The sequence below is a fragment of the Anolis sagrei genome, chromosome 1, assembly GCF_037176765.1.
Source record: "Anolis sagrei isolate rAnoSag1 chromosome 1, rAnoSag1.mat, whole genome shotgun sequence".
NCBI classification, from domain to species: domain Eukaryota; kingdom Metazoa; phylum Chordata; class Lepidosauria; order Squamata; family Dactyloidae; genus Anolis; species Anolis sagrei.
This window is the reverse complement of record NC_090021.1, coordinates 4,404,331-4,419,631: the sequence shown is the minus strand read 5'-3', so window position 1 is coordinate 4,419,631 and position 15,301 is coordinate 4,404,331. Positions and strand designations below refer to the sequence as shown.

The 15,301-nt window shown below is 46.5% G+C and overlaps 1 protein-coding gene across 1 annotated transcript in view; it reads right to left on the bottom strand.

The window, feature by feature from the left end:
• Nucleotides 1-5,652: 5,652 nt before the first annotated feature.
• Nucleotides 5,653-15,301, bottom strand: part of LOC132761684 (zinc finger protein 850-like) — a 49,574-nt gene continuing 39,925 nt past the window's right edge. The window contains exons 5-6 of the mRNA XM_067463202.1: nt 8,088-8,119; nt 5,653-7,986 (exon numbers count right to left, since the gene is read on the bottom strand). Of these exons, the coding sequence (XP_067319303.1) occupies nt 6,256-7,986; nt 8,088-8,119 (1,763 nt within the window). The 3' untranslated portion in view covers nt 5,653-6,255. The remainder of the gene's footprint in view (nt 7,987-8,087; nt 8,120-15,301) is intronic.

The following is a 15,301-nucleotide window of genomic DNA, read 5'->3' as shown; positions in this document are numbered from 1 at the left end:
TCGCTCCTTCCTTCCTTCCCTCCTTCCTTCCTCCCTCCTTCCTTCCCTCCCTCCTCCCTTCCTCTTCCTTCCTTCCCTCCCTCCCTCCTTCCTTACTTCCTCCTTCCCTCCCTCCCTCCTTCCCTCCCTCCTTCATTCCTTCCTTCCTCATTCCCTCCCTCCTTCCCTTCCTTCCTCCCTCCCTTCTTCCTTCCCTCCCTCCCTCCCTTCTTCCTCCCTCCCTTCTTCCTTCCTTCCCTCCCTCCTTCCCTCCCTCCCTCCTTCCTTCCTTCTACCTTCCTTCCCTCCCTCCTTCCCTCCTTCCTCCCTCCCTTCTTCCTTCCTTCCTTCCCTCCCTCCCTCCCTCCCTCCTTCTTTCCTTCCTTCCTCCCCTCCCTCCCTCCCCCTCCCTCCCTCCTTCCTTCCCTCCCTTCCTCCCTCCTTCCTTCCTTCTTCCTTCCTTCCTTCCCTCCTTCCTTCCTTACTTCCTCCTTCCCTTCCTCCCTCCCTCCTTCTCTCCCTCTTCCTTGCTTCCTTCCTCCCTCCTTCCTTCCCTCCTCCCTCCCTCACTCCTTCCTTCCTTCCCTCCTCCCTCCCTCCCTCCCTCCCTCCTTCCTTCCTTCCTCCTTCCTCCTTCCTTCCCAAGGGTTGCCAGGCTGTCTTGGCTGCAGGGAAGGTGCTGCCACCTCTTCTCCCTTGTGAGGATCCATCAGCTCAGAAGCCCAGACTAGGGATCATTCCCAGGCTGCACCCTCTGCCTGAACATCAAGCAAAAAATATTATAATTCTTTGATTGTTTTAGAATGTTTTAATGTATTTAATTTTGATTTTAATTCAAATGTATTTTAATAATATATTGCTGTTAAGGCATTTAATTTTTGCTTAACACTAAGACATCTTTAGTCAACTCCAGAGTAGAGAAAGACGGGATAATGTATTGTCGAAGGCTTTCATGGCTGGAATCACTAGGTTCTTGTGGGTTTTTTCGGGCTATAGGGCCATGTTCTAGAGGCATTTTTCCTGACGTTTCACCTGCATCTATGGCAAGCACCCTCAGAGGTAGTGAGGTCTGTTGGAACTAGGAAAACGGGTTTATATATCTGTGGAAAGACCAGGGTGGGACAAAGGACTCTTGTCTGCTGGAGCTAGGTGTGAATGTTTCAGCTGACCACCTTCATTAACATTTGAAGGCCTGGCAGAGCCTGGGAAAATGTTTTGTTGAGAGGTGTTAAGATGTGCCTGGTTGTTTCCTCTCTGCTGTTTTGCTGTTGTAATTTTAGAGTTTTTTAATACTGGTAGCCAGATTTTGTTCAAAGACGGGATATACCGTATATACTCGAGTACAGGAGAAGTTCCAGCAGATTGGAGGAGGGCCAATGTGGTCCCAATCTTCAAGAAGAGAAAAAAGGACGACCCAAACAACTACCGTCCGGTCAGCCTCACGTCGATACCGGGCAAGATTCTGGAAAAGATTGTTAAGGAAGTGGTCTGCAAACACTTAGAAACAAATGCGGTCATCGCTAATAGTCAACATGGATTTATCAAAAACAAGTCATGCCAGACTCATCTGATCTCTTTTTTTGATAGAGCTACAAGCTGGGTAGATGCGGGGAATGCCGTGGATGTGACGTACCTGGACTTCAGGAAGGTCTTCTTTGACAAGGTCCCCCATGACCTTCTGGCAAGGAAACTAGTCCAATGTGGGCGAGGCAAAACTACGGTGCGGTGGATCTGTAATTGGTTAAATGGACGAACCCAGAGGGTGATTTTCACCAATGCTTCCTCTTCATCCTGGAAAGAAGTGACAAGTGGAGTGCCACAAGCAGGGTTCCGTCCTAGGCCCGGTCCTGTTCAAAATCTTTATTAATGACTTAGATGAAGGGCTAGAAGGCAGGATCATCAAGTTTGCAGACGACACCAAATTGGGAGGGATAGCCAATACTCCAGAGGACAGGAACAGGATTCAAAACGATCTTGACAGATTAGAGAGATGATGGGCCAAAACTAACAAAATGAAGTTCAACAGGGACAAATGCAAGATACTCCACTTTGGCAGGAAAAATGAAATGCAAAGATACAGAATGAGGGACAATGCCTGGCTCGAGAGCAGTACGTGTGAAAAAGATCTTGGAGTCCTCGTGGACAAGAAGTTAAACATGAACCAACAATGGGATGTGGCGGCCAAAAAGGCCAATGGGATTTTGGCCTGCATCAAGAGGAGCCTAGTGTCTAGATCCAGGGAAGTCATGCTCCCCATGCTCTATTCTGCCTTGGTTAGACCACACCTGGAATGTTGTGTCCAATTCTGGGCACCACAATTCAAGAGAGATATTGACAAGCTGGAATGTGTCCAGAGGAGAGCGACTAAAATGATCAAGGGTCTGGAGAACAAGCCCTATGAGGAGCGGCTTAGGGAACTGGGCATGTTTAGCCTGAAGAAGAGAAGGCTGAGAGGAGATATGATAGCCTGTCACTGAACATCGAGAAAACCAAAGTGCTGTTCCAGCAGTCACCAGCCATCCCCCGCCCTCCTCACACGCAGGTCACCCTCCCTGTTGATCATTTCCGCTACCTTGGCAGCCACCTCTCCACCAAAGTCAACATCAACACCGAAATACAACACCGCCTGAGCTCTGCGAGCGCAGCATTTTCCCGAATGAAGTAGAGAGTGTTTGAGGACCGGGACATCCGTAGGGATACCAAGGTGCTTGTCTATAAAGCTATTCCCCTCCCAACCCTGCTCTATGCCTATGAAACGTGGACTGTCTACAGACATCACATGCAACTCCTGGAACGATTCCATCAGCGCTGCCTCCGGAAAATTCTGCAAATCTCTTGGGAAGACAAGCGGAAAAAGTCAGCGTGCTGGAAGAAGCAAAGACCACCAGCATTGAAGCGATGGTCCTCCGCCACCAACTCCGCTGGACCGGCCACATTGTCCGGATGCCCGATCACCATCTCCCAAAGCAGTTGCTCTACTCCGAACTCAAGAACGGAAAACGGAATGTTGGTGGACAGGAAAAGAGATTTAAAGACGGGCTCAAAGCCAACCTTAAAAACTCTGGCATAGACACTGAGAACTGGGAAGCCCTGGCTCTTGACCGCTCCAGCTGGAGGTCAGCTGTGACCAGCATTGCTGCAGAATTTGAAGAGGCACGAATGGAGGGCGAAAGAGAGAAGCGTGCCAAGAGGAAGACACGTCAAGCCAACCCCAACCGAGACCGCCTTCCACCTGGAAACCAATGCCCTCACTGCGGAAGAAGATGCAGAGCAAGAATAGGGCTCCACAGCCACATACGGACCCACAAGAATGTTGGAAGACAATCATCCTCGGAAAACGAGGGATCGCCTAAGTAAGTAAGTACAGTAAAGACATCTGCCCTTGTGCTATGCTACTCTGCTGCTGAGTATGCATGCCCAGTGTGTAACACATCTCACACTAAAACAGTGGATGTGGCTCTTAATGAGACATGCCGCATTATCACGGGGTGTCTGCGCTCTACACCACTGGAGAAATTACACTGTCTCGCTCAGTGGTTCTCAACCTGTGGGTCCCCAGGTGTTTTGGCCTACAACTCCCAGAAATCCCAGCCAGTTTACCAGCTGTTAGGATTTCTGGGAGTTGAAGGCCAAAAACATATGGGGACCCCAGGTTCAGAATCACTGGTCTAGCTGGTATTGCACCACCTGACATCCGCCGGGAAGTAGGAGCCAATAGTGAAAGGACCAAGGCAGTGACATCTCCAGCTCATCCCCTGTTTGGGTATCAGCCAGCACGTCAACAACTTAAATCAAGAAATAGTTTTCTAAGATCTATAGAGACACTCGCTGGAACACCCCAGCAAGCAAGAGTCCAAAAGTGGCAGGCTCAAACCCAGAACCTCAATCCATGGCTGATACCAGATGAGACTCTCCCCTGGGCACACAGAAGACTGGGCGACTTGGAAGGTGCTGAACAGACTGCGCTCTGGCACCACGAGATGCAGAGCCAATCTTAAGAAATGGGGCCACAAAGTGGAATCCTTGACATGCGAGTGCGGAGAAGAACAAACCACTGACCACCTGCTGCAATGCACCCTGAGCCCTGCCACACGCACAATGGAGGACCTTCTTGCGGCAACCTCAGAAGCACTCCAAGTGGCCAGATACTGGTCAAAGGACATTTAACCAACTACCAAGTTTGCAAAATCTGTGTTTTTTTTCTTTTTAATCTGTGTGTTTGTTTTGTTCTGTTAGAATTGTAACACAATGGTATGGTTGCTGATGACACGATAAAATAAATAAATAAATAAACAAACTTTATTTGTGCCCCGCTAGCATCTCCCGAACGACTCGATGCGGCTTACAAAGGCCAAGGCCTTGACACACAGTATAGCAATACAATATAACAATACAATATAACAATACAACAATACAAAACCTAAGCAAATTACCACAATTAAGCAAAATAAACACAGGCAATAAACAATATACTAAAACACAATCTTTAACCATTTTCATAACTTTTGATCTTTGTTGTGGAGTAAATAAACCATTGCAATGATGCTACATCGTTACTACTTCACACATATATTATTTGCATTTACCCTCCTGTACTTTCATTTCGCTGCCTGCTTGTCTTCCCATTCTTCCCCTCAGAGTCCAGACCTCTCCCTCCTTCCCTCAGAGGGAGACCTGAAAGAGTTTTCCCTTTGTTCTCTTTCATCCCCAGACTCTCCCTTGGGGACTGTGTTGCCCTTCCCCGGTTCTCCTCTCTTGCAACTTCTTTCACCCATTTAACCTCATTTGTCCAAATTTCATTATTCCACACTTCTTAGGCTGTTCATTCCTATGTCTCTGTACTGGATCTTGTTTCAATTCTTCTATTCTCCTCTCTTATTTTCTGTCTTTTAAGATCTTGTGATTGCTTCTCAATATTTTTAATTTTTTCCAAGTCGAAATCCATGTCCTTCAAGTTCCTTGAGATTCTTTTTTCTTCCATATCTTTTGGATTTCCCATAGGAAATAATCTCTGAGGTAAGCCTGTCCCTGCAGCTTCCAGGTCTTTCAGTGCTTTTTGTCCAGCTGGCTTGTCCTTGGTCTTATCTGGATCTTCACGAGCGGTCTTCCACATCACCAACTTTTTGAAGGAGATTTCGATTTAAGTTTTTCAAAGCCATCAATTCATCTTCTTATCTTCTCAGCTTGGCTTCTGTCTCTTTGAAAATTTCTTGGCATTCTTCTACCTTAGTTACTATTAATAAAATGTAATGAGACATGCCGCATTATCACAGGGTGCCTGCGCCCTACACCACTGGAAAAATTACACTGTCTAGCCGGTATTGCACCACCTGACATCCGCCAGGAAGTAGCAGCCACCAGTGAAAGGACCAAGGCAGAGACATCTCCAGCCCATCCCCTGTTTGGGTATCAGCCAGCACGTCAACGACTTAAATCTAGAAATAGTTTTCTAAGATCTACAGAGACACTCACTGGAACACCTCAGCAAGCGAGAGTCCAAAACTGGCAGGCCCAAACCCAGTACCTCAACCAATGGCTGATACCCAATGAGAGACTCCCCCCTGGGCACACAGAGGACTGGGCGACCTGGAAGGCACTGAACAGACTGCGCTCTGGCACCACGAGATGCAGAGCCAACCTTCAGAAATGGGGCTACAAAGTGGAATCCTCGACATGTGAGTGTGGAGAGGAGCAAACCACTGACCACCTGCTGCAATGCACCCTGAGCCCTGCCACATGCACAATGGAGGACCTTCTTGCAGCAACACCAGAGGCACTCCAAGTGGCCAGATACTGGTCAAAGGACATTTAATCAACTCTCAAATTTTGTAATCTGCTTGTTTGCTTTGCTCTGTTAGAAATGTAATATAATTTGACTGGTTGTTCTGACACGACAAATAAATAAATAAATAAATAATAAAATGTAATACAATTGTCTGGTTGCTACTGATACGATAAAATAAATAAATAAATAAATCCTATTAGCCCAAGACAATTATAAATTTGTGTAATTTGTTCTCTTCTCTGCTCATTTCCCTGTCTTAAACTCTCCATGTTTAATTTAAGATATTCCAATGTGGTTATAATCTTGTTCAATTTTTCTACTCCTCCTCACTCTTCCCCTTTCTATCAGAGATTTATGGCTTTGGTAACCTTCAGTCATGACCGCTCAGCCTCCTCTCTTTTCTCTTTTGATCTGGAACCCAGTTAGGGAGAGATTTATGATACTTTATGGGCTTTTTGAGGTTTTAATTGTGCTTGTAGTTAGGAGAGAAATTAGGCACGTCTACTCCTGTTGACGCATGCACAGTCTCCACTGTTAATGAAGCTGTGTCCACACTCCAAGCATTTGTAGGGTTTCTCCCCAGTGTGAGTCCTTTGATGCACACGTAGATGTGAACTCTGAGTGAAGCTCTGTCCACACTCCAAGCATTTGTAGGGTTTCTCCCCAGTGTGAATCCTTTGATGCACACGTAGACTTCCATTTTCAGTGAAGCTCTGTCCACACTCCAAGCATTTAAATGGTTTCTCCCCAGTGTGAATCCTTTGATGGACACGTAGATTTCCATTCCGAGTGAAGCTCTGTCCACACTCCAAGCATTTAAACGGTTTCTCCCCAGTGTGAATCCTTTGATGTGAACGTAGATCTGAACTCTGAGTGTAGCTCTGTCCACACTCCAGGCATTTGTAGGGTTTCTCCCCAGTGTGAATCCTTTGATGCACACGTAGACTTCCATTTTCAGTGAAGCTCTGTCCACACTCCAAGCATTTAAATGGTTTCTCCCCAGTGTGAATCCTTTGATGGACACGTAGACTTCCATTCCGAGTGAAGCTCTGTCCACACTCCAGGCATGTATAGGGTTTCTCCCCAGTGTGACTCCTTTGATGTGAACGCAGATATGTACTCCGAGTGAAGCTCTGTCCACACTCCAGGCATTTGTAGGGTTTCTCCCCAGTGTGAATCCTTTGATGCACACGTAGACTTCCATTTTCAGTGAAGCTCTGTCCACACTCCAAGCATTTAAACGGTTTCTCCCCAGTGTGAGTCCTTTGATGTCTATGTAGATTTGAACAAGTCAATATTTTTCCACACTCCAGGCATGTGTAGGGTTTCTCCCCAGTGTGACTCCTTTGATGTGAATATAGATATGTACTCCGAGTGAAGCTCTGTCCACACTCCAGGCATTTGTAGGGTTTCTCCCCAGTGTGAATTCTTTGATGCACACGTAGACTTCCATTTGCAGTGAAGCTCTGTCCACACTCCAAGCATTTAAACGGTTTCTCCCCAGTGTGAATCCTTTGATGGACACGTAGATCTGTACTCTGAGTGAAGCTCTGTCCACACTCCAGGCATTTATAGGGTTTCCCCCCAGTGTGAATTTTTTGATGTCTATGTAGATTTGAAATATGAGTGAAGCTCAATCCACACTCCAGACATTTATAGGGTTTCTCCCCAGTGTGAATCCTTTGATGTGAACGTAGACCTGTACTCTGAGTGAAGCTCTGTCCACACTCCAGGCATTTGTAGGGTTTCTCCCCAGTGTGAATTCTTTGATGCACACGTAGACTTCCATTTGCAGTGAAGCTCTGTCCACACTCCAAGCATTTAAACGGTTTCTCCCCAGTGTGAATCCTTTGATGGACACGTAGATCTGTACTCTGAGTGAAGCTCTGTCCACACTCCAGGCATTTATAGGGTTTCTCCCCAGTGTGAGTCTTTTGATGTCTAGGGAGATTTGAAATATGAATGAAGCTCAATCCACACTCCAGACATTTATAGGGTTCCTCCCCAGTGTGAGTGCTTTGATGTGAAGGTAGCACTGAATTTTGAGTGTAACTGTGTATACACTCCAGGCACTTATAGGGTTTCTCCCCAGTGTGAGTCCTTCCTCGTTGCTGAAGATGAATCTTCTGAGTAAAACTCTTTCCGCACTCCAGGCATTTAAATGCTTTCTCTTCCATGTCAACAGTGATATGGTTGTTGAATGGCAATATGGATACTTGGCCCTATTTCCCTTTCTTATCTTAATTGAACTCAAGAATTCAGCAAGAGCATCACCTTGGGAATATTTCTTCTTCTTCCAATATTATTGGTCTCCTAACTGTACCCAAGAGATGGCTCCATAGAATCTTCCTTTCCCTGGTGAAGAAAGAAGCAAAAGATCAGTGAGGACAGGCAGAAACCTTCTTTACCTGCAAGACTTTCCCCCTTTCCCTTCATGGGTCATGTTGAAAATGGGAATACCAAGAAATGAAGACATCAGGGTCTCAAGCTCGTACACAAATGCTAGCAAAGCAATCACTGATTCTTAAACAAGAAGGGAATGAATCCAGAAAGAAAAAAGGGATGGAGAACAAAAAGAATGAGTGATAGAAGGAAGAAAGGGAGACTCCTTCTAATATTTATCCTTCTAATATTTATCTCCAAGAGGGGAGAGGGAATGAACAAGGGACATAAGGATAATAGAACTAAGGGGAAGTGGGATGAGAAGCACTGCATAGAATCATAGAGTTGGAAGAGACCTCATGGGCCATGCAGTCCAACCCCCTGCCAAGAAGCAGGAATATTGCATTCAAATCACCCCTGACAAATGGCCATCCAGCCTCTGCTTAAAAGCTTCCAAAGAAGGAGCCTCCACCACACTCCGGGGCAGAGAGTTCCACTGCTGAACGGCTCTCACAGTCAGGAAGTTCTTCCTCATGTTCAGATGGAATCTCCTCTCTTGTTGTTTGAAGCCATTGTTCCGTGTCCTAGTCTCCAGGGAAGCAGAAAACAAGCTTACTCCCTCCTCCTCCCTGTGGCTTCCTCTCACATATTTATACATGGCTATCATATCTCCTCTCAGCCTTCTCTTCTTCAGGCTAAACATGCCCAGCTCCTTAAGCCGCTCCTCATAGGGCTTGTTCTCCAGACCCTTGATCATTTTAGTCGCTCTCCTCTGGACACATTCCAGCTTGTCAATATCTCTCTTGAATTGTGGTGCCCAGAACTGGACACAATATTCCAGATGTGGTCTAACCAAAACAGAATAGAGGGGTAGCATTACTTCCTTAGATCTAGACACTATGCTCCCATTGATGTAGGCCAAAATCCCATTGGCTTTTTTTGCCGCCACATCACATTGTTGGCTCATGTTTAACTTGTTGTCCACGAGGACTCCAAGATCTTTTTCACACGTATTATTTATTTATTTATTAACTTTATTTGTACCCCGCTAGCATCTCCCGGAGGACTCGATGCACACGTACTGCTCTGGAGCCAGGCATTGTCCCCCATTCTGTATCTTTGCATTTCATTTTTTCTGCCAAAGTGGAGTATCTTGCATTTGTCACTGTTGAACTTCATTTTGTTAGTTTTGGCCAATCATCTCTCTAATCTGTCAAGATCGTTTTGAATTCTGCTCCTGTCCTCTGGACTATTGGCTATCCCTCCCAAGTTCACAAGTTAACAATGGAGTTCACAAGTTTGGTATAAAAATGACAGGTAAACTAAAAGTGGCAACGCTTAATACAAGACGTCTTGGGAGTTGGTATAAAAGAATAGAATTGAAGGTTTGTTTGTTTTTTTAAAAAAATGCTGCACATGTTTATTTTCTCCAAGAAGCTAATCAAAAACAGGAAGATGTAAATGAACTAAAGTTAAACTGGGTGAAAAATTATGAGAAACCATATGGCAACTCTAAATCTAGAGGTGGAGCCGTAATTGTAGCAAAGTAATGTAATTTTGTGAAAACTGGGGTACTGAAAGACTAAGAAGGTAGATTTATAAGGATGGAAGGAGAAATTGGACAAGACAACTGTGTACTTGTGTGAATGTTTATGCCCCCAATGAAAAGAAAGAAGAATTTTACAAGAAAGTGTTAAAGAAAATAACTAACTGGCAAGAAAAATATATAATTTTTGGAGAGGATATGAATATGGTAATGGATACAGTAAAAGATAAATCCAACCCAACAGCTAGAGCTAAAAATAACAATATGGCAAAGTTAAGTAGGACTATGGGCAAATGGAGATTGAGAGATGTTTGGAGATTACTAAACGGAGATGAGACAAGGTATGCATATTTTCCAGAAGTGCATAAAACATACAAAAGAATAGACTATATGTCTATTACAAAAAAAACATTGTTAGATAATAATAATAATAATAATAATAATAATAATAAAATAACTTTTAATCAGTTAATCAGTAATCAGTTCCCGTGAGTAGTCTGGCTCCAGATCTCTGGACCAACTGTAGTTTCCAGGCCATCTTTAAGGGCAACCCTACGTAGAGCGCATTGCAGTAATCCAACCAAGAGGTGACTAGGGCATGGACCACCATGGCCAGATCAGATTTCATGAGGTACGGGAGCAAGTGGCGCACGAGTTTTAACTGTGCAAAGGTCCTCCCAGCCACTGCCGACACCTGACACCCGACAGCAACCCAGTGATTCCGGCCATGAAAGCCTTCGACAAGACAATAACAATAATTGTGTTTCTAACCCGCCTCCCCTCATGTCTCAAAGCGGGTTACAGCAGATCTAAACACATTGTAAGTAATATAAAAAACCATAACATACAAATACTGAACTAAAAAAAAAAGCCCCATTAAAGCCTTGGCAGACCGTGCAAAAAGGATCTGCGAAGCCCACCTCCTCCAAGATGAACTGAGGCACCTCAACTGGGCTCTCCAGGCCAATGGAGACTCCACCTCAGACATCAGAAGAGCTGCAAGACCAAGAACAAGCCACGAGAGTAAAGACGAAGATCCACCCAGAGGAAACGGGTTCTTGCCATACATCAAGGGAACCACTGACCGCAGAGGGAAGATGATGAGGAAACACAACATACAAACAATCTGCAAACCCACCAAGAAAATCCAACAAATGCTACGTTCAGCAAAGGACAAGAGGGATCCTCTCACCTCTGCAGGAGTCTACCATGAACCACGCAGCTGTGCACAAGTCTCCATAGGGACCACCAAACGCAGCATTGCCCCCACACACATCAAGGAAGATACTCCACTTTGGCAGGAAGAACGAAATGCAAAGATACAGAATGGGGGACAATGCCTGGCTCAAGAGCAGTACATGAAAAAGATCTTGGAGTCCTCGTGGACAACAAGTTAAACATGAGCCAGGAATGGGATGTGGCGGCAAAAAAAGCCAATAGGATTTTGGCCTGCATTAATAGGAGCCTAGTGTTTGGATCTAGGGAAGTCATGCTCCCCATGCTCTATTCTGCTTTGGTCAGACCATACCTGGAATATTGTGTCCAATTCTGGGCACCACAATTCAAGAGATATATTGACAAGTTGGAATGTGTCCAGAGGAGGGTGACTAAAATGATCAAGGGTCTGGAGAACAAGCCCTATGAGGAGCGGCTCAAGGAGCTGGGCATGTTTAGCCTGAAGAAGAGAAGGCTGAGAGGAGATATGAGAGCCATGTATAAATATCCAGTCCAACCCCATTCTGCCAAGAAGCAGGAACATTGCACTCAAATCACCCCTGACAGATGGCCATCCAGCCCCTGTTTAAAAGCTTCCAAAGGAGCCTCCACCACACTCCGGGGCAGAGAGTTCCACTGCTGAACGGCTCTCACAGTCAGGAAGTTCTTCCTCATGTTCAGATGGAATCTCCTCTCTTGTAGTTTGAAGCCATTGTTCCATTGTGTCCTAGTCTCCAAGTAAGCAGAAAACAAGCTTGCTCCCTCCTCCCTGTGGCTTCCTGTCACATATTTATACATGGCTCTCATGTCTCCTCTCAGCCTTGTCTTCTTCAAGCTAAACATGCCCAGCTCCTTAAGCTGCTCCTCATAGGGCTTGTTATCCAGACTCTTGATCATTTTAGTCCCCCTCCTCTGGACACATTCCAGCTTGTCAATAGAAATGCTGGACCACACCAAGCACCACTATGTCAGACTACACAGAGAAGCCATTGAAATCCACAAGAAGCATGCAGACAATTTCAACAGAAAGGAGGAGACCATGAAAATGAACAAAATCTGGCTACCAGTATTAAAAAAACTCAAAAATTACAACAGCAAAACACCAGAGAGGAAACAACCAAGCACAGCTTAACACCTCTCAACAAAAGATTCTCCCAGGCTCAGCCAGGCCTTCAAATGCTAACGAAGGTGGTCAGTTGAAACATTCACACCTAGCTCCAGCAGAGAAGAGTCCTTTGTCCCACCCTGGTCATTCCACAGATATATAAACCCATTGTCCTACTTCCAACAGACATCACTCCCTCTGAGGATGCTTGCTATAGATGCAGGCGAAATGTCAGGAGAGAATGCCTCTAGAACATGGCCATATAGCCCGAAAAAACCCACAAGAACCTACTGAACTGTATGTCTACAAAAGACGCACACTGGAACGTGTTTCCACAAAATACAGATTGAAATGCACAGAACAGAGATCAAAACACAAGAAGCAAGAGTTTGAAACCCGTGCTGGAAAAGGGATGGGAAGCTGAAGGCAGGCTCTGCGAGGAGGAGACTCCCTCCAGAAGGGCCCGGATGTCTCCCTCTCTCTCTCTCTAAGGCAGTGTTTCTCAACCTGGGGGTTGGGACCCCTTTGGGGGTCACAAGGGGATGTCAGAGGGGTCGCCAAAGACCATCAGAAAACAGTATTTTCTGTTGGTCATGGGGGTTCTGTGTGGAAAGTTTGGTCCAATTCTATCATCGGTGGGGTTCAGAATGCAATGTGGGTGAACTATAAATCCCAGCATCTACAACGCCCAAATGGCAAGGTCTATTTTCTCCAAACTCTACCAGTGTTCACATTTGGGCATATGAAATATCCATGCCAAGTTTGATCCTGATCCATCATTGCTTGAGTCCACAGTGTTCTCTGGATGTAGGTGAACTACAACTCCAAAACTCAAGGTCAATGTCCACCAGACCTTCCCAGTATTTTCTCTTGGTCATGGGAATTCTGTGTGCCATGTTTGATTCAATTCCATCATTGGTGGAGTTCAGAAGGCTCTTTGATTTAAGGTGAACTATAAATCCCAGCAACTCCAGCATTACCAAATGACAAAATCAATCACCCCCAACCCCACCAGTATTCCAATTTTGGGCGTATCGGGTATTTGTGCCAAATTTGGTCCAGTGACTGAAAATACATCCTGCATATTTATTATTTATTTATTTCATCTACTTATACCCCGCCCTTTTCACCCTGGGGGGGGGGGGGGACTCAGGGCGGCTTACAGGGAAGACACAATTAGATGCCCAAATCACACAACAAACAATACAAAATATAACAATTCAACAATTAAAATAAAACATCAATACCTAATAAAATCATAGAAACAATCTCATGCCAGAGTCCATATATCAGAGTCCATATATCCATTCCATTCCATTGTCCTTGTCTATTGACAGGTCCTTTAGTTAGTTGTCAGCATGACCAAAAGTTTGGTCCCACATCCAGGTCTTTAGTTTTTTCCTAAATGCTAGAAGGGGAATGTATTGTCGAAGGCTTTCATGGCCGGAATCACTCAGTTCTTGTGGGTTTTTTCGGGCTATATGGCCATGTTCTAGAGGCATTTCTCCTGACGTTTCGCCTGCATCTATGGCAAGCTTCCTCAGAGGGTGAGGAAGGTTGCCATAGATGCAGGTGAAACGTCGCTAGAAGGGAAGTCGCCGATCTGATCTCCCCGGGGAGTGAGTTCCACAGGTGGGGGGCCACCACTGAGAAGGCCCTGCTCCTCGTCCCCGCCAGCCTCACTTGTGCCACTGGCGGGGTCGAGAGCAGGGCCTCCCCAGAAGATCTTAAACTTCGAGATGGGATGTAGAGGGAGATCCGTTCGGACAAATACACTGGGCCGGAACCGTATAGGGTTTTGTAGGTCAAAACCAGCACTTTGAATTGTGCTCGGAATTGGATTGGCAGCCAGTGGAGTTGGCGCAACAGGGGGGTGGTGTGCTCCCTGTACGCCGCTCCGGTGAGCAATCTGGCTGCTTCTCGCTGGACTAGTTGAAGTTTCCGAGCAGTCTTCAAAGGCAACCCCACGTAAAGTGCGTTGCAGTAATCCAACCGGGATGTGACAAGAGCGTGGACCACCGTGGCCAGATCCGACTTCCCAAGATACGGGTGCAGCTGACGCACAAGTTTTAGTTGTGCAAAAGCTCTCCCGGCCACCGCCGAGACCTGGGCTTCCAGGCTCAGCGATGAGTCCAGGATCACTCCCAAGCTGCCAACCTGCGTCTTCAGGGGGAGTGTAACCCCGTCTAACACAGGCTGTAACCCTATGCCCTGTTCGGCCTTACGACTGACCAGAAGGACCTCTGTCTTGTCTGGATATATATCAGATATTTACATTACAAAATTACAGTTATGAAGTAGCAACAAAAATAACATTATGGTGGGGGGTCAGCACATCCTGAAGACCTGTACTAAGGGGTCACGGCATTAGGAAGGTTGAGAACCACTGCTGTAAGGCCTGTCCTCCCGGGAGGAAGGAAGGAATCCCTCAGGAAAGAGGAGGCGGCCGCGGATGAGCTGGGAAAGGAAAGAAGGCCTCCCTCCCTCTCTCTTCCCTCCCTCCCCAAATGAGTCCCGGATGGAAAACAGAGGAGGGGGAAAAGGAGGGAGGAAGCGAGAGAGGGAGACTCAGTCCAAACTCCTCACCTTCTCCTCCTTCTTCTCTTTCCTTCCTTCCTTGTTTACTTCCTCGCAGAAATGGCGGCGGCGAAGGGGGCGTGGCCTGGTTGACGCACGCGCCTCTATGACGCAAAAGGGGGCGTGGCCTGGTTGACGCACGCTCCTTTATGACGCAAAGGGGGCGTGGCCATGGGACTTACAAAAGGGGGCGTGGCTGGATGGCCTTTGAGGCCCCTCCCTCTCTGGGCTTCCCTCCTTCCTTCCTTCCTTCCTTCCTTCTCTCTCCTGCCAGGCTTTCTTGGCTGCAGGGAAGGTGCTGCCATCTCTTCTCCATTGTGAGGATCAAGCAGCTCCAAAGCCCAGACTAGTAGGGATCATTCCCAGGCTGCACCCTCTGCCTGAACATCAAGCAAAAACTGGGTGCCAGAAACAGTATCATACGAAACCTGACTGGCACAACCTGGGGATCACAACCAGACACAGTGAAGACATTGTTACAGGATATGGAGTTGTAAGTTTTGACAAGAATCATCTCTTCAGTATATGTGTGTGTTGAGGAAGAACCACTCCTCTCTGCCTATGAACCCACCAGGAGTTTGAGATCTTCCGGGGAGACCCCGCTCTCGATCCCGCCTGCTTCTCAAGCTCGGCTGGCGGGGACGAGAGATAGCGCCTTCTCGGTGGTGGCTCCTCGGCTGTGGAACGCCCTTCCTACGGACGTTAGACTAGC